The following is a 21,453-nucleotide window of genomic DNA, read 5'->3' as shown; positions in this document are numbered from 1 at the left end:
ACTCAGTGGATGGTGGTCACCCCATAGCCAGGAAGGCGTATAGCTGGGATTCTACTTGGATTTGGTGAGAATCCTAATGCCTGAAGTTTCCATGACAGGTTCTGTTCCCCTGCTGCAGTTTGCTGCTGCTTAGGGAAGACGTTCAGTGGTAAAAATAATAGTAAGAGCTAATATTATCTTAGCTTAACTGACAGAGAAGGTGATGGCACCCTACTCCAGTACTTTTGCCTGGAAAATCCCATGGACGGCGGAGCCTGATAGGCTGCAGTCCATGGGGTCGCTAAGAGTCGGACACAAGTGAGCGACTTCCCTTTCACTTCACTTTCACGCATTGGAGAAGGAAATGGCAACCCACTCCAGTATTCTTGCCTGGAGAATCCCAGGGACCGGGGAGCCTGGTGGGCTTCCGTCTATGGGGTCGCACAGAGTCGGACACAACTGAAGTGACTTAGCAGCAGCAGCTTAACTGAGCACTCACTCTGTTCCTGGCATTTTGTTAAGTACTTTACAAAGGATGTGAAAGTGTTAATTGCTTAGCTGTGTCTGACTCTTTGCGACCCCATAGATCACCCTGCAAGGCTCCTCTGTCCATGGAATTATCCAGGCAAGAATACTTGTCAGGACCTTCTCCAGGGGATCTTCCCGATCCAGGGATCAAACCTGGGTATCCTGCACTGTAGGCAGATACTTCACCATCTGAGCCACCAGGGAAACCCACAGGTTGATTCTCCTTTAATCCCTACAGCAGCCCTCTCTGGTGGGTGCCACTGTTATCTACTTTACAATGAACTTTCTCTATATACAGCTATCTTTATTCATCACAGAATTCTTTTCACCTGGATTGAGAAATAAAGCCCAGGGAAGGCAAGCGACTTGCCCAAGGCCCACACAGCCCACGAGCGGTAGAACTAGGGATTGAATTGAGGTCAGCGGACCTTAAAGCCCTGCCTCTTTCCTTTCACCAGGCTTTCAATAAATGTCTGCTGTGAACTAAACTGATGATAGGCCAGCATCTGAAAGGATCACAACAGGCTGAAATGCTGCCTCTGTCATTAAGATAAAACACAGCAGAGATACATGAAAATCACCACATTTAGGGGAAACAAAATACACAGCCCAAGCACAGGGGGAGAGAGATCTGCTTAGAGGCAGCACACCAAAAAAGACTCACAGGTTTACTCATCCTTCTACCCACCATCCATCCAGAGATTTAACCACCAGAATGCAGCCCCTCTGTGGTCCATGCCACCACCATGAGGTCAGCTGGGTTGGCTGTGCCCACAGAGCAAGAGAGAGTAGACCAGGTTCAGGGAAGACATGCAGATAATCCCCTACTCCTCCACCCCCATCCCCTGCTGGTCAGATCAGTTCCAGGAAACCGTATTTATTCCCTGGCCCTCAGAATGGGAGGGAGCCCGTAATGGGGTTTTTTTTTTTTTTTTTTTTAAGGAACAGCTGGAGTCACTGGGATTTTTTTTTTTTTTAAGGCTATTTTTTAGAGCAGTTTTAGGTTTCTGGCAAAATTGAGTGAAAGATACAGAAACTTCCCATATATCCCCCTGCCCCTCAAATATTCACAGCCACTACTACCTAAATCCCACACCAGAGTTGTGTATTTGTTACAATCAATGAACTTTTATAGATAGATATGCTATGACCACCCAAGGTTCAAAGATCACAGGCATTTTTGATGCAGGTTTGAGACTTTCTCTGTGCTGGGCGTTGAGATAATGCTTTCCCACAGCTGTTGGTCAACTCAGCCAAGACTTGAACCCAGGTTTGCCTGACTCCTGAGTCCGGGTTCCTAACAGATCTGTTGCGAAGTGGCCTGATGACTAGAGCAGGGGAAGAAACCTACGAAAAAGAGGTTTGGCCAGGAGTTGTTGTTTAGTTGCTCAGTTCAGTTCAGTTCAGTCGCTCAGTCGTGTCCGACTCTTTGCGACCCCATGAATTGCAGCACACCAGGCCTTCCTGTCCATCACCAACTCCCAGAGTTCACTCAGACTCACGTCCATCGAGTCAGTGATGCCATCCAGCCATCTCATCCTCTGTCGTCCCCTTCTCCTCCTGCCCCCAATCCCTCCCAGCATCAGAGTCTTTTCCAATGAGTCAACTCTTCGCATGAGGTGGCCAAAGTATTGGAGTTTCAGCTTTAGCATCATTCCTTCCAAAGAAATCCCAGGGCTGATCTCCTTCAGAATGGACTCATTGGATCTCCTTGCAGTCCAAGGGACTCTCAAGAGTCTTCTCCAACACCACAGTTCAAAAGCATCAATTCTTCAGTGCTCAGCCTTCTTCACAGTCCCACTCTCACATCCATACATGACCACTGGAAAAACCATAGCCTTGACTAGACGGACCTTTGTTGGCAAAGTAATGTCTCTGCTTTTGAATATGCTATCTAGGTTGGTCATAACTTTCATTCCAAGGAGTAAGCGTCTTTTAATTTCATGGCTGCAGTCACCATCTGCAGTGATTTTGGAGCCCCAAAAAATAAAGTCTGACACTGTTTCCACTGTTTCCCCATCTATTTCCCATGAAGCGATGGGACCGGATTCCATGATCTTTGTTTTCTGAATGTTGAGCTTTAAGCCAACTTTTTCACTCTCCTCTTTCACTTTCATCAAGAGGCTTTTTAGTTCCTCTTCACTTTCTTTAAGGGTGGTGTCATCTGCATATCTGAGGTTAGTCAGTCAGTCGTGTGCAAATCTTTGCAACCCCATGGACTATAGCCCGCCAAGTTCCTCTGTCCAAGGGATTTCTCTGGCAAGAATATTGGAGTGGGTTGCCATGCCCTCCTCCAGGGGATCTTCCCAACCCAGGGATTGAACCTGGGTCTCCTGCATCGGCAGGTGAGTTGTTTACCTCTGAGCCAACTGAGAAGTGAAGGACTGTCCTAGGAAGGCTAGGCCGTGTACCTTCTCCGGGAAATACCTAGACTAATGGGTGAAACTTAGGGGAGGGAAATTTCGTCTGAATAGAGAAGTTGCCCTCTGATGGTGGGGCTTAGCTCCAGAGGTAGTGAGCTGCCCATCTTTAGAGCCATCAGGGATGCTTGGGGACGGCCCTGCCTCAGAGTTTGGGCCCCGCCCCCTGCAGTCTCTTGACTCTCACTTGGATGAGTTCAGTTTGTTGAATGTTTATGGGCCACCTGCTCTGCCCTCCCTGGGATGGGTGCTAGGGATGGATAAGTCAGGATGCCTGCCCCCAAGGGTGTGCAGCCTGGTGGGGAGGCAGCTGGTGTGGTTCCATCACTTGCTGACTCTTTTCTCATCCATGGAGGCTCTCTTGCAGCTGAAGGTCCCATGGAGATGAGCTGGCCACTAACTGAGGGGACAGTGTGTGTGAGGAGTTCAGGCTGAGGGCACCCCAGCCTGCAGGGCTCTGAGTCAGTCATCCCCCCAAGGTCTGTGTTCCTTGTGGAATAGAACACCTTGCTCAGAGCAGGCTCTGGAGGGGGGGCGGTCCTCCAGCCAGGCCTTGGGCAGAGAGGAAAGGGCTCCTGGGGTACAGGTGTGCCACCTCCCTCCCATCTCTCCTGGAGGGCCCTCCCTCATCTGTTCACAGGGCCCTAAGGGGACTGTCACTTTTCTTCATAAACTTCATTCACTTCTTCTAAGGTGGTAACACTATGGAGCATGGTCTCCATTCGGGATGGACCTGCAGGACTGCCGGCCTGGGCTTTCAGGATGCCACTTTGCTTTCTGACAGGTGCCCAGAGGCCAAGGGCTCAGAAATGCTCTAAAACCAGAAAATCTGCTTTGTTAGCATTACAAGCACAGCTCCATCCTGGCTTCTCAGTTTCCTCCAGGGACTGGCCTCTATTGCAGTCACTGTCACCTGGATCCCATCTCAGGCGGGATGAGGATGATGATGATTGATGATGATGATGGTACATAGCATATTTGGTACCCAAACTCTTCTGTGCCTTAACGCACCAATGTGCCCACCTCCCCACCCTTCAGTCCCAGTTTCTTAAGATTTGCCTCTTCCTCAAGATTGACACTTCAGACGACCTCTGCTTCTACACTAGGGGCTCTGAATCTGGCTGTCCATTGGACCTCCTGGGTGTTTGTTGAAAATATACCTGTCTGGGCCCCACTCCAGAGCTCTGATCCTACTGGCCTGGGGTGGGGCCTGGAAATTTGATATTTAAAATCCCTAGGTGATTTGGGTTGTGTGTCCAGGGTTGAGTTCTCTGGCTCAATGGAGCCTGTATTTTGTGTGTTGATGATGCCCTGGAGCTGATTCTTGAGCCAAGCAAGTCCATTCCGAGATGTTTCCCAGCTCAAGAGGAGCTTGGATACAGCAGGGCCAGTGGGGCCAGCGTAGATGAGGCCCCAGGGAATGAAGGGAGGGCACCCTCCAGCTGGGGAAGGAGTGGCTGGCAGAGAGGAGGGGAGGGAGAGGGTGGTGCCTGCAGTTTCTCATCTGGGAGTTGATGGTGGGGGTTGGGGGGAGTGGGATTTGACCAAGGGTCTGACATCAGGACTGTCAATCAACAGAGAAGGTAAGGTTTGGGGATCGTATAAGCCAGGACCAAGGTGGAGCCCAAGAGCTGCTCCCCAGAAGACTCTGGCTATGGGGACAGGGCAGAGGGGGTTGTTGAGGAGTCTGGCTGGGAATGGTCTCCTCAGGCTTTCCCAGAGCCCTTTTCTCCTCCACGTTCCCACCCACCCGTGTGCCTCTCTTCCCACAAAACCACCACAGACACCAACTGTGATATTGTAACTTATAACAGGGAGTATATATTTGACCTCCATCCTGTTCCTGGTACAAATCCTAAAACTTTTGGAATTCCCTAAGGAATAGGAGTGATAAAAGTGTCTTGATTTTCTTAAGACACCCCTTTCAACCACACTTGAGTCTGTGTTAATGAGTTGACTTTCGGAAAGCACCTAGGATCTGGGTTGATTGCCAGGTGAACCAACCCCGCGATTAGAGGCTGGGAATTTTCAGCCCCATCCCTGACCTCTGGGGAGGGGAGAGGGGCTGAAAATTGAGTTCAGTCACCAATGGCTAATAAGTTAATTGATCATGCCTATGTGATGAAGCCTCCATAAAACCGCAAAAGGACAGGTTTGGAGGGACTTTTTGTGCAGGGAGAGGGTACTTCCTGGAGAGGGCATGGAGGACCCATGTCCCTTCCTGTATACCTTGCCCACTGCATCTCTTCCGTCTGGCTGTTCCTGGTTTGGATCCTTTTACACTAAACCAGTCATCTAGCGAATAAACCGGTTTCCTAAATTCTATGAGCTGCTCTAGCAAATTAATCAAAGGTAGGGAGGGAATCATGGGAACCTCTGATTTCTCAGCCAGTAGGTCAAAATCACAGGGAAACCATCTGGACTTGTGATTGGCACCTGAAGCAGGAGAAGTCTTCTGAGGCTGAGCCCTCAGCTTGTGAGATCTGATACTGCCTCTGGGTAGGTTCTGTTAGAGTCAAGTTGCTTGCTTGGTGGTGTCGGAAAAAAAAACTACATCAGAATTGGGACCAGAGTCACTTTGCCTCTTCTAGGAAGTCGTCCCCATGGGCTCTATTGGGCTTTGGCGGCTCCACTCGACACCAAGCGTGGCTTCTGAAAGCCCTGTTTATGCCCCGTGGGTGTTCACACTACACCGGCGGCAGGGAACTGAGACACTAGCGCCTGGTGTTACTCCTTCCCCTGGACTCCTCCTGCTCCTACTGGACATGGTCTTGCCCTTTAGCATATTCAGCACATGCTTTCTGACGGTCTGGTTGCCAAACTTCAGTTTCCTTTCTAGGCTTCAGTTCTCCATGTGCCAAATGAGCTTATTGAACTAGAACGATCTCTTTTAGAACAATTAATATAAGATCACTGCAGATGGTGATTGCAGCCATGAAATTAAAAGACACTTGCTCCTTGAAAGGAAAGTTATGACCAACCTAGATAGCATATTCAAAAGCAGAGACATTACTTTGCCAACAAAGGTCCATCTAGTCAAGGCTATGGTTTTTCCAGTGGTCATGTATGGATGTGAGAGGTGGACTGTGAAGAAGGCTGAGTGCCAAAGAATTGATGCTTTTGAACTGTGGTGTTGGAGAAGACTCTTGAGAGTCCCTTGACCTGCAAGGAGATCCAACCAGTCCATTCTCAAGGAGATCGGTCCTGGGTGTTCATTGGAAGGACTGATGCTAAGGCTGAAACTCCAATACTTTGGCCACCTCATGTGAAGAGTTGACTCACTGGAAAAGACCCTGATGCTGGGAGGGATTGGGGGCAGGAGGAGAAGGGGACAACAGAGGATGAGATGGCTGGATGGCATCACCGACTTGATGGACATGAGTTTGAGTGAACTCCGGGAGTTGGTGATGGACAGGGAGGCCTGGCGTGCTGCGATTCATGGGGTCTCAAAGAGTCGGACACGACGGAGCGACTGAACTGAACTGAACTGAACTGAATATAAGATGCTAAATCCCAAGTTGGCCTGGAATACTCTTAGTATACCTCTGGTCTGGAGAACTCCTATACATCCTTCAAGGCCCAGGGACATGTGACCATCATCTACAAGCCTTTCAGACCTTCCCAGACAAAATTAGACTTTCCTGTTCAGTGCAACCATGGCACTTTGCACACAGCTTTGCTTCAGTCCGTGGCTAGCATGGCATTGTTTGGGGGTTTAAGACCCTGGAGGATCTGAAGTCTTTGAAAACAGGGATTCTGGGTGGGACTATCATAGTTTGGAACAGTGCCTGGCTCAGGGTGGCCAAATGAATGGGTTTCATGAGAGGGTAAATGAATCCTTCACTTCATCAAGTTCTTTCCCTTAACCATCTGCAGAGGGTAAGGTAAGGAGGATGGGAGAGGGGCTGCCATGACTTCCAGAGAAGAGCTCTGGCCACCCAGCTATCTAAGTTCTAGTCCCATAGTTGAGGTAGAGCACCAATGGGCACACCCCAGGGGCACCTTAGCCTCTCAGATGAATCCTGTCTCCAAGCCATCCAGGGTCTGGTCCTCTGCTCTGCTGAAGGTGGGGATGGGGTAGGGGATGAGGGCAAGGGTTGAGGTTTGGGCGGAAGTACCCTAACTAGCTGGATATTCTTCCAAAGCCTAGCTCAACTAGAAAGCTAGGTATGTTCCAGCCTTCTGGTACCCTGGGGGATGGGGCTGGGTCTGGCTTCTCCAACCTGGAGAGGCTGTGCCTGGGACTAATCGGCTTGCCCTCCTTCCACTGCCGGAGAAAGTCTTGGCTAATTTGCCGGAACGTTCTAGTTAAATGCCAATTAGGACATCCTGTCCATTGCTCTCTTCCAATGTATTAATAATGTAATTAAGCATTTATTGCCTGCACAAATTAAAAATTAACTTAAATGGACAGCCTGGAAAACTGAGGAAGTGACCGCTTAAGCGACCAATTTGCATCTCATTCAAGTATCAATATCCAAACACAGTCTGGGGTGCTGGGTTTGGCCTTTGAGTGAGGGGCCCAGCCAGCTGCCAGCAGCTGCTGGCTTCTCCTACTCCCGCCTCTAAATCTTCCAGCCCCATTCCTAGGTGTGGAGGGCGTGGTCTTGCCCCAGAGGAGCTGGAGGGCTTGCTGCTGGGCCTCTGTGTAGGCTTCCAGAGTCCCCACCCGCTTTTCTCAGGGTGGGTATGGTGTGGATTTCACTGAAAGGAGATGCCGCTGGTGTGGCTGGCAGGGGGGCAGTCACTGAAGCCCCTGCCACTCCCACCCCAGGATCGATTTGTCCTGCATTCCAGCCCAGGAGATGGGAAGCAGATGGTACTGGATGGGGAGGGGGAGGTAACCAAGGAAGCAGGAGACCTTCTTCCAACCAACCTCCTGGTGGGGGGGAGGGGGGCGGTGCGATGGGGTCTCAGAGCTCGCAGGGGATGCAGCCGGCAGGATCCTCCCCAAAGATGAAAGGATAAAGCTCTTGTCTCTGTCCTGTCCCTGGGGATCTGTCTTACACGACAGGTGTGACACTGCTGGTTTGTTTCTCCTAACAGCCACAGGAGGGGACTCGGAAGGAAGGAGCAGGACAGTGGGGAGGTGGGGTGAGGAGGAGTGTTGAAGGAGCCTGAGTGGGAGCTCTGGGGCAGGAGGACAGGGGATCCAGCCAGCACAGGCCCCTCCCTCTGCACGATTGGTCTCCCCAGTATTTCAACCTGCAGGTCCTCACTGCTTGTGCCTGAACAGCCAAGCCATCCCGAGGGTACAGGCCACGGTTGCCCCCCTTGTGTGGAAGATGGTTCAGAAGCGGCCTGTGAGCGGTGGTGAGGACCCAGGTGGGACTTGCACGTTCGCTTTTGGGGCTCCTGCAAGAGGGTAGGGGAGGGGGCTCCTCTGCCTGGTGCAGGGGGTCCTTTGGGGTATGAGTCACTGTCTCAGAACCACAGGACCTGGGGCATGGGGTGGGATCTGCCTTCCTTGCTCTGGGGCTCCGGCCTCAATCCAGCTGTACCCTGCCCCGCCCCAACAGCCTTGGGGAAGGGCCCAGCTCCTGAGTGATGCGAGGCAACCAGGGAACCAGAGTTGTTTTAAAGACTTTATTTATAAAAAAGTACATTTTTTTTCCTCAGTACATTTTTCAACCCATCATTTTTTTTTTTCTTATACAAGTAAAAGGGGGTGACGCAAACACCCCCTGGGTTAGAACCAGGAGAATCTGCGGGGTGGTCCCTGGACCAAAGACGAAAACAGTGACTAAGAAACTGAAGCAACGGTAGTGCATCACACTTTGGGGGGAGGGGGGGGCAGCTTCTCCTGGATTTTCTTTCCATTTATACAAAAAAAAAAAAAAGAAAACCACTTTTGTTTTCCTGGCCAAGAATCCCATTCCTCACAGCAGGAGTCGAAAGAGCAGCAGCACCGGTGGGATGGGGGCTCCTCTGGCCTCACACTTGGGGGGGCGGCAGCAGCAGCAGCGAGGTCCCAGAACTGCCTTATGCCAGAGACCCCTGGCACATCTCCCCGTGGGCCTGGGGCCTGGGGGGCCCACCTGCAGGCTCCTGGGGGCAGTCAGGCCTAGGAGGTCTCTGTGTGGCCTCTGGGAGGCCTGGCAGCCCTCCCCTCCTTCCAGGCGAGCTGCCCGTATCACCTCACTCGATCCCCAATTCCTCTGCTCCGGAGGATGGCAGAAGATTTATTGCACCAGTGACTCGGGCACATGGCAGGGGTTGGCGGGTGCGGGGGGAGGGCGGGGGGCACGTGCCTGGGACACAGGGCCCGGGTGAGTCTTTCTTATGGCCCGAGTGCTGGGATATCCATTTTTCCTGAAGGGCTTTCAGCAGGTCCAGGCCAGCCCCCTGGTGTGTCTGCGGGGCTGGGGGTGAGCGCCCGTGTATGTGCCGGGCACCTGTGCAAACTCGTGCACGCATGGACTGGGCCTGACGTGGCTGCACGTGCCTGCGTTCCCCGATTCTGTGCTGCTGCTCTTCAGATCCTTCTGATCAAAGGGGACTCGGAGGGTTGTTACACATTAGAACAATATCAAAATCTTAAGGAAAGGAGGGGTATCGGTGGAGTAGGGGAGAGGGCGGGCAAGGACCGTGAGGGTCACAGAGGCAGGATGACAAGTGGGGAGGCCTTGGCACAATGCAGACCAAGTTTATTTCATTTCCAGCAAAAGGCAGAAGCTCAGTTCATGCTGGGGGCATGGAGGAGAAGCAAGACGTCCTGGTCTCTGTTGGGCCAGACCCCCTCCCCCACTCCCCATGCCAGCTGCCTGCGGGTCCAGCAGTAGTAGCCACCTCCCCACAAACTTGCAGGGCACACAAAACCCCATCTCTGCAGGCCCAAGTGCTGACCCCGGCCTCACACCCGCTCTTGGCCCCAGGTAGCAGCACCCCAGCTGGGCACGCTGCTGATGGGCCTCTGGCAAATCTGGAGCCTCCCACGTGGCCCACACATGTGGCACGGACCCCCAAATTTGTGCTTTGCTGGAGGGGAAGGCTGGGAGTTGCCTTAAGGGGGACTCAGTGCTTTGGCTAGGCCTGGGGGCCTCCTAAGTCCATCACAGAAAGAGGAAGAGAGGGTGGCACTGCAGGATAAGGGAGACACAAGAGGAGTCCTTTCAGTCTTGTGATTTCAAGGGGGTGGAGAATGCCTCTATCTGGCAGGCCCCTGGGATTTCCTCCTGCTAGGGGGCACAGGGGCCAAGCAGAGGGGCCAGAGTGGTATGAGGTGGGATGGGGCAGTGATGTAACATGGAAAAGCTCCTCTGCCCTGGGGTGAGGGGACACTAATACTGCTGGGAAATGCAGCCCAGCTCCTCCACCCTCTCTGCCCTGTGGCTAGAAAGACCCCAGAATTTTTTCCCAACTCCACCCCATCCAGTACCCCCAATGCCAAGAGAGGGGAGCACCGCCCCAGGGCTGGCATGGCTTCAGACTTCTGCTACGTGGCTACTGGGTGGACTGGACTAGGGCTAGGGCAGCAGGGGCTGGGTGAGAAGGGTGACCCAGCTGGTGGGTCCAGGGTTGCCAGGGCAGAGATGGAGCTGGCTAGGGGTTCAATAGCAGCACCCAGGAGGGGAGGAGTAGGAGAGGGGATTGGAGGCTCCCTTGGGAAGCCTATGGCAAGGGTAGGTTGGTGCCCGTGGGGCACAGAGTGGTCTGCCTCCCTCCCCTCAACACTTGCCATCCCACAGAGCCTCTGCACCCTGGGCTGAGTTCACCAGAATCCTCGCGGGCAGACACGAACCTGCCTCTCCCATCCCAGGGTCTCTCCCATCCAGAGTGCTGAGGGGGATGGGCTGGGCAGATGGAGGGACTGAGGCACTTTGAGCCGGGGGAACGAAGAGGGGGCCCGGGAGGGGCCTTCCTCCAGGGTGTCCATGGGAAGACCATCGGTCTTGGGTGATTGACAGGAACCCAGAGCCCCATTCAAGAAGGGAATCTACAACTCAAAGGGAAAGCATCTCCAGGGTTCCCCCGCCACCCCATCCAGAATGATGACCAGGGAGAACTGAGCAGGACGGGGCGGGTGGTTTGCAGGAACGGCTGACTCAGGATCCTTGACCCTGCCTCCCCTCATGCTGTCCTTCTCTTGGGTGGGCGAGGAGCTCCCTGCACTCTAGAGTCTCATCAGCCCGTGATGGCAGAGCTCCAACTGTGCTTGCTGACTTCTCCAGCGCCCTCTGCGTGGATCCTCCTCCACTCCCGGAGGTCACTCTTTTCTGGGATCCCAGCTCGGACTCCCCAAGAGAATCAAGAGTTGCTAGCACTTGATAGGTAGGGAGAAACTCAAGAAACTTCCATGCTGTAGGAAGTGGTTAAGGGCCGGCCTGAGATGCTAGGGTGGAGGCACCTAGGGGGCTTGCCTCAGCTCTCCCTGGAAGCTTCTGAAGGCCGACCCCTGCCCCTGTCCCATTCTCCGCTGGAAGGAGGGGCAAGATGGAGCAGAGAGGCGGGCCTTGGGCAGTGTCCAGCCTGGGTAAGGCATGTGACCCCAGGGGGAGTACAGGGGTAGACACGAATGACCTGTGTGTGCATGTAGGTGTGGGTATGTGTTGGTAGAGGTGATGGGAAGTGTGGGCCAGAGTGACCTGGAGTCCTGCTATGTGGGGTGCAGACAGGCGAACAGGAACCACCAGAACTGTGCCAACTTAACTCTTGGGAGGCTGATGAGGGAAAAAAAAAAGTAAAACCAGCCTTCAAGAAAACACACTGCCCAAGGCTCCAGGTGGGGACCTCAACTTGATTCACTTAATGAACAAAGACAGCCCTGGGTGCTTTGGAAAAGCCGTCCCCACCCCCTACCTCTTGCGTGCCATTGCTGCCTAGACCAGGGGTCCAAACTCCCACTGTGTCAGCTCATGGTGGGATGGGGAGGTTGCTGGGTTCCCTCTCCCAGGGAAAAACGAGCAGCATCTGGGGTCCAGGGAGGGGGCTGTTCCTCTTGGAGCCCCTTCAGCCGTCCACCAGCAAGGGGAAGGACACGAACAAATTCCAGTGTTGGGGGCAGGGGAGGGCTGGCTCCCCAAACCCTGGAGGGACGCCCAGGTACACAAGACAAGAGCAGGGCTCCCTGCAGAGGGCGGCAGGAAGGGGGTGGTTTGGGAAGGAAAGGTACAGCAACACCGAAGCCACAGTGAACACAACACCATGGGGCAGGGCAGGGGGCAGGGAGGAAATCAAAACAAAGCCAGGTCGTGTGCCCTGGGCTCCCAGGTTCCCCGGGCAGCTGCGTGAGTCTCTGGCGAGCTCCTGGAGCAGTGGGCGGTGGGGCCGGGCAGGGGGCGTGCGGGTGGGGGCTGGGACGGAGGCTCTGGACAGGGGTCTACACGTACCACTCCTTCTTGGAAATGAAAGACCCGTCGTTCTGAGAGACCATGTTCTCGGCCAAGTCCAGCTGCTCAGGGTCGTACTGGTAGCCCAGAGTCCGGTCCCCGTAGCCGTCCTGACGGGCCTCGGCCTCGTCCACGGTGAAGTAGGGCCGCTTGGCGTCCTCGTCGTACTTGGAGTGGGGGCCGCCCACCTTGCGCTCGCCCCCTCCACCCTCCTCGTCCTCTTCCTCCTCGTAGCTGCTCCCACCCAGGGGGCCGGCTTTCTTGTCGTCGTCCGAGTCCTCCGGGTACTGCAGGTTCTGGGCCATGGGCGGGTGGTGCTGGGGGATGCCCGCCTTGCTGTAGCCGTTGCCGTACACATGCTTCTTGGTGCTGTAGTCGCCCTTGAAGGTGTGCCGGCGCCGGCGCAGGGCCACCACGATCCCGCCGACCACAATCAGCACCAGCAGGATGCTCCCCACCACGCCCCCAATGATGGCCGTGGGCACTGGCCCCGCGCGCCGCCCGTGTTCGGGAGGAGACGGGGTGTAGGGGAACTCTGGGTGAGGAAAAGAGAAGGAGGGGGACAGTGTCAGTGTCTGCTCCGGTGGCTGAGTCAGCAGGGGTGGCAGGGAAGGAAGACGAGAGGGAGATGGGGAGGCGAAGGCAGGAAGTGAGCCCAAGGCCAGCTCTTGTTCTAGAGGTGCCCCTGGCAACCCCCTCCCCCAAATCCAGGAGACCAGCAAGCGGCGCTGGTAGCTGGAGCTGGAGAAGACAGAGGAAGAGACAGTCCCGTGGCCCCAGAGCCTCCACACTGACTTTCTCCTTGAAGGTGGAGCCAGTCCAGCCACGACCCGGTGTCCATGCCAGTCGCATGACACTCAGTGTCCCTGACACCCCATACAGTGGTATGCTATTCATTTCCATCCGGCATACGACGAGACAGGGATTACAGAGATTAAGTAATTTTCCCGAGGCCACCAGCCAATGACACATTGTTGGTTCTCTTGCACGGAAAGCCTGTGCGGAGGTCACCACTGCCCCTCTGCCTGACACCTGCCGGTCACTGTGCCCTAGTACCACACCTTGGCTTCTGAGACGCCGAGCCTAGAGCAGACTGGGTGCCCCACGCTTGACTTCGTCTGCTCCCAGGGTACAGAGAGGAGGATGGGAGCCCCAGTGCTGGCCCTGTAGATGCCCTGTGTGTGCCAGAAACCTGGGCTGTGGTTCTTGGCTGCGGTCTGGCCCTTCAGGGCAAGGTGGGGGCCGGGGGTGCAGCCAACGTGGGCTACGAGCAGAAGACACAGCATGACCGTGCAGAAAGGGGGCGTGAGAGCACGTGAGTAGCAAAGATGACAAGTATACACAGGAGAGCACGTGTGCGGGCACACGCCCTTGCTGTTACACCAGCCCACATACCTGTGTTGCTGTGATGAATGTGTGTATACAAATATGTGCACGCTAAGGATGGAGGAGAAACTAGAAGGCAGAAAAAGTGAAACGAGAAAGGAAGAGGGTGGGTGGGGAAGAAAGGCCGGGTGGGTGCCCCTGGGGCCAGGCCAGAGGCCGAAGGGGTCCCCAGGTGAGGCTGAGGGAGGCGGTGCCCAGCACCGCCACAGGGTGGCACTGGAGACCGCGGCTGGCCTTGGACAGGAGGAGCCGGTGGGCAGGTCTGGGGCAGGCCTGGGCGGCTGACCTTGGCTGCTCTCAGCCCTCCTCTCTTCGGGCCAAGGGAGAGGGTCGATGTGGGCCTATGTTTTGGCCTCTGGGAATCGGTTTCTGCCAGCTCACTCCCTGATTCAGCATCACTCACTCCGTGGGAATCCTGTTCCTCCTATGAGGCCAGTCCCTCCTCCCAGAAGTGGAGCTGGTCTGGGGTGTGTGAGTGTGTGCTGTGCTGTCTGCGGCGGCGGGAGCAGGGCAGGGATTCTAGAAGAGAAGATGAAGGGCTGTCCAGGAGCTCACGCTAGAAGGGCTAGTGAAAACATGGGGACCAAGTGAAGGGGTCCGTTTGCGTAAAGACAAAGCAAAGTGGGTGATTAAGTAGTTAATCCCACGAGGGGATCGTAAGTAGAAAAAATGTGGGAGACCCCTGTAAGCTAATGATTACTCAAGAAAGCAAGTTTGCTTAACCACAAAACCAAGCAGGCTTGCTTAGCAAAAAATCCCTGCGACAGAAGCACAAGACCTGCCTCCAGGCAATAAAACAATGGTGACAGGAGACCCACATCCTGACCAGTGAACTCAGTAAATTAATGATCCCTAGGACATGGTCTCTGCACACATAAAAAACAGCAACTTGTGAACCTAGCTTGACCATGTAGGGACACGGAAACTTTCCTGCTCAACCTGGAGGAGGAGCTGATGATGGAAGCATGATGTCTACTTAAGAATGACAAAGATGTCTTCTCTCCCATCCCACTTTTTTTTTTTTTTTTAATTATAAAACTGTAGCCCAGTAAGTTCTTGGGGTGTGGCACCCCCTTGCCCACCTGCCTATAAGCCTCACAAGCATCCTATTCTAATCAATCACTTCTTATCTATCATTTTGCTTCTCGCCGATTTGTTGCTGCGCTGAGACCTATGGTACCAGAGCTCTTCAGAGCCCTCGATGGTTTCAGAGCCACCCAGAGGCTCCTGCTCCTGGCCTCTCGCAGGGGGGAGTTGGTAGAAAGAAGTGCACCCCCTGAAGACTCAGCTTCCCACTTGTCACCGTGACCTTCCACGGGTCACCGAGTGGCTGCCCAATAAATGTTTATGGAATATTTGTCCTCACCGCCCACTTCCAGAACAATGTCCCTGAAGCTCAAGCATCTTCTCCTGGTTCACCAGGTCCCATCTGTCTACCGCCTTGAAAAGGGCTGCACACCTGCTGCCTGTGAGGTGGGAGCTGCCGCCACAAGAAATGCCCAAGAGGCAGCTGGCAGGAACCTGACCACCTCTGTACTTTCAACCTGCCAGCTCCCTCTTCAGTTCTCATCCCATACCTGCATGCTCTTGCCTCTTGCCACCTGCCTCATCATCGCTTCACCCACCCACCGACTCACCCATCCACTCAACAAACACGTACTGACCATCTATTTATTTCACTAGTCACAGGATACCAACAACTCAGGACCCAGCTGAGGAACCAAATGACACTCTTAGGCAAAGCAGCATGCAGACATCAAGAGTGCTGGTGCTTAGGGGTTTCAGGAATGCAGAGCAAGAGAGCATTGTGGCCTGGTGCTTGGAAAGGCTTTTTTGGAGGAGAGAAGACTGAGGCCAAGCCTTGAAAGATGATGAGGACTGGGAAAGGCCAGAAGAATAAGGAAGGCATCAGGTAGAGAGACCTACCCTTCCTTTCTGACTTGCTTCCTTTGCCTTCCGAAAAATACAAGGAGTCCTTGACCCTCGGCTTTCTTTTTGGAGAGTTCTGTGTGCAGACTGCACTGCGGGGCCTTCTCTCTGCTCCAGAAGCCTGGCTGGGGGCTCTATCCTCGGACCTTACTCTCTGCTCTCTGTCCTTGGGGAAGACCTGGCCTCAGGGTTATGAGTTACCTCGATCCTGCTGGCTCTCCAAACCATCTTGGGTAGCTAGCTCTGCCTGCAACTCTGAGGCTTTAACTCCAAAGGCCTCACAGACCACCATTTCCCAGGTGTGGCTATGGAACCTTGAGCCATCGGCTCAGAGGGTGGGCAAAAATACTGGGGTCAAATGCTTTGGGAAATGTACTGCAGACAAAGCATCAGAGCCCATCTTCTCACGCACACTGTGAACTGTAAGGAACACGCAGTGCTTCCTAGCCTATTGGAACACAAACCCCACCCTTTGTGACTCAAGGAGCATTCACGGGACAAGTATTTGGGGACATGCTTTGAACGTTCTTCTGTTTAGCACATCCTCCTTTGGAATCCTCTCCACCCCCATCCTCCCACAACGTATCCACCATCTTCCCTCAAACCCCCTCCATTCAACACCACAACTCCTCCACCATTTGTCTACTCTTCTGGCTTGGAATTTCATTGATCTTTGACTATTCCTTCTTCATCTCTTGGGTCAAAATCTGCCATCAAATCTTGTTGACTCTTCCTACTGAGCAGCTTCTCTCCTGACACCATGTTTTACTGTTACAGTGGATCCCTGAATCTCCCACCTTCATTTGGTCTCTGCCCCGCTTTAGTCACTCCATCCACAGTCACCAGGCTAATTTTCACTGTGTAGACACTATCACTCCCTTTCTCAAAGACTCACAATGACGTCCCCATTGCCTGTTGGACCACGCCAGTCTGGTTTTCAAAACTTCCTCTTGGGTCTGGCCAACTTGCTGTCCAAGGTCATTCTTTACTGCAGATCTTTGTTCTTGCTAATTCCCCTGCCAGGAATTGCCCTACCTCATCCCCTTCTGCCTATTTTAGTGCTTCTGTCTCTTGTTTTGCTTTTTCATCTCCAGCTCACACTTCTCTTTTTTTCTTCAGAATTGTTACGTACCAGTGGTCTGTAGCTCTCATTCTTGTATAAACAATAGTTCATTCTATTTTGTTCAGAGAAGGCAATGGCACCCCACTCCAGTACTCTTGCCTGGAAAATCCCATGGATGGAGGAGCTTGGTAGGCTGTAGTCCATGGGGTCGCTAAGAGTCAGACACGACTGAGCAACTTCACTTTCACTTTTCACTTTCATGCATTAGAGAAGGAAATGGAAACCCACTCCAGTGTTCTTGCCTGGAGAGTCCCAGGGACGGGGGAGCCTGGTGGGCTTCTGTCTATGGGGTCGCACAGAGTCGGACACGACTGAAGCGACTTAGCAGTAGCAGTAGCAGCATTCTATTTTGTTAATCATATACTAACATATTCGGAAAAGGCAATGGCACCCCACTCCAGTACTCTTGCCTGGAAAATCCCATGGACGGAGGAGCCTGGTAGGCTGCAGTCCATGGGGTCGCTAAGAGTCGGACACGACTGAGCGACTTCACTTTCACTTTTCACTTTCATGCATTGGAGAAGGAAATGGCAACCCACTCCAGTGTTCTTGCCTGGAGAATCCCAGGGACGGAGAGGTCTGGTGGGCTGCCATCTATGGGGTTGCACAGAGTCGGACACGACTGAGGTGACTTGGCAGCAGCAGCAACATATTACAGTAAGCCTGATAGAACAACTTGCAATAAATGCAAATTAGGATCTACCATGATTGGCTCTGGTCCTTCTGCCAGTTTTCAAGAGGCTAAAATTCTCTTCTGCAGGAACAGGGAAAGGGGTGGAGGAGGTGGCAGCATCATGATAATTGGGGACTGACAATTCAATGTGTTACAGTCGTGTACAACATTAGTTCCACTGTATTTACTTTTATGCTCTCTGTAGAAACAGAAACCCAAGAAAAGCAAATCCCTCCTACTTTTCACTTGACTACATTGAATTTTGGAGGGCCTACTCATTATGGTCTGGTAAGGTTAACTGTATTACCCATTTCATGAGTAGCTGGTGTCCCAAACTAGCTGTAAATCCAAATTCAAAGTAAATCTTGAACCTGACCTCTTCTCACCTTCTTCATCACTACTACCCTGATCCCAGCCACTGTCATCTTTCACCTGGATTATTGCAATTGCTGCTTAACTGGCTTCCCCAATTCCCTTTCCTCTATAGACTATTCTCAACACGGCAGCCACAGAGAGGCCATGAACTCTGAGAGCTGAAGACACTCTCTATGATCTGTGCCTCTGCCTTCATCTCTTGCTTTCCTCCCAGCTCGCTCTGCTCCCAGCTTCCTCAGGGCCTTTGCACTGGCAGCTCTGTACCCTGGAAGGCTCCTGCCCCAGGGGTCCTAGCCTTGCTCCCCTGCCTCCTTCTCATTGAGGTCACCTTCTCACAGAGACCTTCCTTGACTAACTTATTGCAAATCACAGCATGCCCTTAGCACTGTGAATCCCTTACCCTGTTTTTTTCTTTTTTCCATATCACCTTCAAAATGACCACATAATTTTTCAAATGTATTTTATCTGTTATTTGTTGTCAGTCCTCTTAAGCTAAAGCATAAGCTCCATGGGGACGGCGGCTTTGGCTCACCGACGTACCCCGAGGCACATAGGCTGCTTGGCACATGGTCAGGGTTCAAGAACATTTGGTGAGTGAATACTACAAAGGCAAGGTCATGTCTTAGAGGTGAGTCTGTAGGCCTCTTTCCCTTCTAGAGCCTTCATATAATCCCCCCTGCCCTAAGTCCTACTCCTTGCCTAGAGAATTCCATGGACAGAGGAGCCTGGTGGGCTACAGTCCATAGAGTCACAGAAAGTCAGACACGACTGAGGCGACTTAGCAGCATGAGTGCATGCATGCAAGCATGCCCTAGGTCCTAAGCCAGCTTATTCTTCCCTGGAGATTTTTGGGACCAAAGGGAACCTTGGCTATTTTGCCAACTTGAGGGTCAGCCTGCCTAGAGGCAGAGGACTGGTTAGGATGACCTTCCAGCCTCGCAAACTTCGATGTGAAGATGCCGAGTGAGGGTGTGGAAGGAGTGGATGTGGGGACCTAACTCATTTGTAAGCAGAGGTGGCTGCCTGGCGTGGAATGGAGCGCCCTCCCCTTCCACCCCTCCAGCTGTCACATTCAGCCAGTAGCTCCTGTCTTCGTGCCAGGAGCAGAGCCTCAAAGGCCGCAGCTGGCGGGGGAGAGGAGTTGGGCCGTGGGGGTCTTGTGCGCTTCCTGGTGGGGGCCCCCGCCGGCTCCCCTCACTTCCGCTAACAAAGGGGCAGCCGGGCCCTGTTGCTGAAGGTCGGCAGCCTCCCCTCTGGGATCACAGGCTGGCTGGGACCCCGGGGCAGTGGGGACTCCACATTCCCTTGGGGCTAGGGGTTTCCCGACTGAGGTGGGTGGGCTGGTATCTGGGGGCCTTGGATGGCTCGGAGGTGGAGTGAGGTTAGGGTTTACAGTCTGGTTCTGGGATCCAGAGGAGGTTTGGGATCAATGTCTGGGCTTCTCAACGCCCGCTGCTTCTTCAGTCAGGCAGGCAGGCAGGCAGAGCGCGGGCTCCAGAAGCCTGGGCCAGGGAGGCTGCGAGAACTACACCTCCCATCACGCAGCGCTGCAGGCCCGGGGGCGGGGGTGGGGAGGCCTGAGGTCAAGCTCTGGGAAGCCCTTCTGCAGCTGCAGCAGCTGTGCACCGCGCAGAGCAGCGGGCAGGGCCTCATCACGGCGGCGCTGGAGGAGAACTGAATCCTCCCAGGGGTGCAGACGCAGCTGCCCACCCTACAGGCTCCCCAACGGGCTGCCATGCGTGGCCCGGAGCAGGGTACGAAGGTCCTCAGCCCTCTGCACTCTCAGCACTCAGACAGCGCTCTCCTGCTTGCCCATGCACGTTTACACGCTCAAAGGCACACGCCTACTCACAGGCTCACACAGCCCTCTCCTGCAGAGGGACCTCCAAGCCCCACAAACCTTGGTCGGAAGGACTCCCAGCCTAAGGTACAGACCCTGTTGCCTCACCCCCTCTCCCTACCCTGATGGCTGAGCGAGCTCTGCACCGGAATTGGAAATTGGGGACCCCTGCACTCCAGGGGCTTCCCTGCCGGCTCCTGGGAGGGCTCTGGACACTCTTCTCAGGGCACCCCTGTTCCATGGACAGGACTGACGTCGCCTCCTTTGGCCTCTTTAGTTTGGTCAAGGCCATACCCTGGGCTCCTTTTCTGCCCCCAGCATTGCCCCTAGAGGGTGGAGGAAGGAGAACTCACAGCTTTGTTTTATGGCTATGGGGCCAGACCCATGAAATTGCTCTTGGGAAATGGGCTTCCCTGAGGGCCCCATGAAGCATACCTGCAAACTCTGGTGGGTCTGTCTCCTCTGCTCTCAGCTGCACGGCCACAGCCTGGCCTGTGGTTTCCCTCTAGAAAAACCCTCATTGTGCACACAACCCCTAACTAGTTCCCAAGTGCCATCCACACAGCCCCCCAGGCGCTCGGTCTTAGTCACCCTCCTCATCTCGCTGCTTCTCTGCTGAGCACCCTTCAGAGGCTCCCTGTGGCCAAGAGAGAGGAAGCCCCGCTCCTCTGTTCCTGCCTACTTGCTCAGCCACTGTCTTTCCACATGCTCCCCCTGCCGGGGAACCCCTACTTTCCCCATCACCGCCCACCACTCATCCTTGGAGGAACGACTCAGAGACAACCTTTCCCAGGATCCGGGACTCCCCCAAGAAGTCAGGGAAAAAGTGGGTCTGTACAGGCGATGTGGCAACCCTGCACACACATGTGTCTCCGGCACACACTCTACTGCACGTCTTTCCCCGCCCTGCTCTTCGTCTCTCCCTCTCCAGATGAGCCCAGGGCAGAACTATTACCTGGACGGATGGCCAGAATGAAAAATTAAATTTCCACTTATCCATCTAGTTCATGCATTCCCTCCAGATCAGCAGGGCTTGGAGCACAGGGCAAGGCTGTGTTCCCCACAGAGACCAGTCGACAGGGATGAAGGCGGGTGGGGTTTGCGGCTGCGTGGATATTGCCCTTGAGTATGAGAACAAACAGCTCTGAAAAGGCTCAGGCTGCCTGGTTGAGTCTTCCTGAGGGGCTGAGAGACCTTCCCTCGGGGACGGCTAGCTACACAGCTCCTGGGCCCATTAATGATTCTGCGAGCATCACACCTCCCTGGCTCCTGCTTAACTGGGCTATCAACAACAGAGTCCCCTTATACAAGGCCCTTCTCACCCCCGATGTGTGAATCTTTGGTGGCCACCCCCATCCTGCTCTGCACTCAGGAAGTAGGAGAGGACATGCTGTGCGCCTCTTCCAGCTAGAGCCCTGTGTGACCCCCCGCCCCGTCCATTTTTTCCCTAAAGACCACCTCGGCCTGACCACAGACCCCACGGAGGGCACCATTGGTGCGATCATGCCCTAGGAGATGGTTCCCCTTCACGCTGGTTTCCCTTCCTTCCTCTCTGTTCCCAGCCTGGATCTGGGAAGTTGCCCTCTTTCCTTCCCCCTTGCTCCTGGATCTGATGACTCTGATGAGCAGCCCTGCCTTCACGGTGGTCCTGCATCTCCCTGGACTTTGGGAGAAGGGAGGCCCTGACTTTCCTGTCCTGGCCGTGCCTCTGGGGTAGGGCACACCATTTGGCCCTGAGGCCTCTGGTCAGTCCGCTCATGCTGGGGAATAGGATCAATGGGATGTCATTGCTCTGGGGTTTCTTGGCCTCTGCCCCTGATTTCCCAGTCAGCAGTTTCCCCAGAAAGCCTGCCTGCTTGAGGGGGATGCAG

General features: G+C 54.1%; 1 protein-coding gene across 1 annotated transcript in view; it reads right to left on the bottom strand.

Moving 5' to 3' along the window:
* Nucleotides 1–8,503: 8,503 nt before the first annotated feature.
* The window catches only part of NECTIN1 (nectin cell adhesion molecule 1), a 72,272-nt gene continuing 59,322 nt past the window's right edge, over nucleotides 8,504–21,453 (bottom strand). Inside the window, exon 6 of the mRNA XM_027563475.1 lies at nucleotides 8,504–12,791. Within this exon, the coding sequence (XP_027419276.1) occupies nucleotides 12,247–12,791 (545 nt within the window). The 3' untranslated portion in view covers nucleotides 8,504–12,246. The remainder of the gene's footprint in view (nucleotides 12,792–21,453) is intronic.

Source organism: Bos indicus x Bos taurus, chromosome 15, assembly GCF_003369695.1.
Source record: "Bos indicus x Bos taurus breed Angus x Brahman F1 hybrid chromosome 15, Bos_hybrid_MaternalHap_v2.0, whole genome shotgun sequence".
Taxonomy (NCBI): domain Eukaryota; kingdom Metazoa; phylum Chordata; class Mammalia; order Artiodactyla; family Bovidae; genus Bos; species Bos indicus x Bos taurus.
Note: the sequence above shows the minus strand (reverse complement) of the source record. Positions and strands in the feature narration are given on the sequence as shown.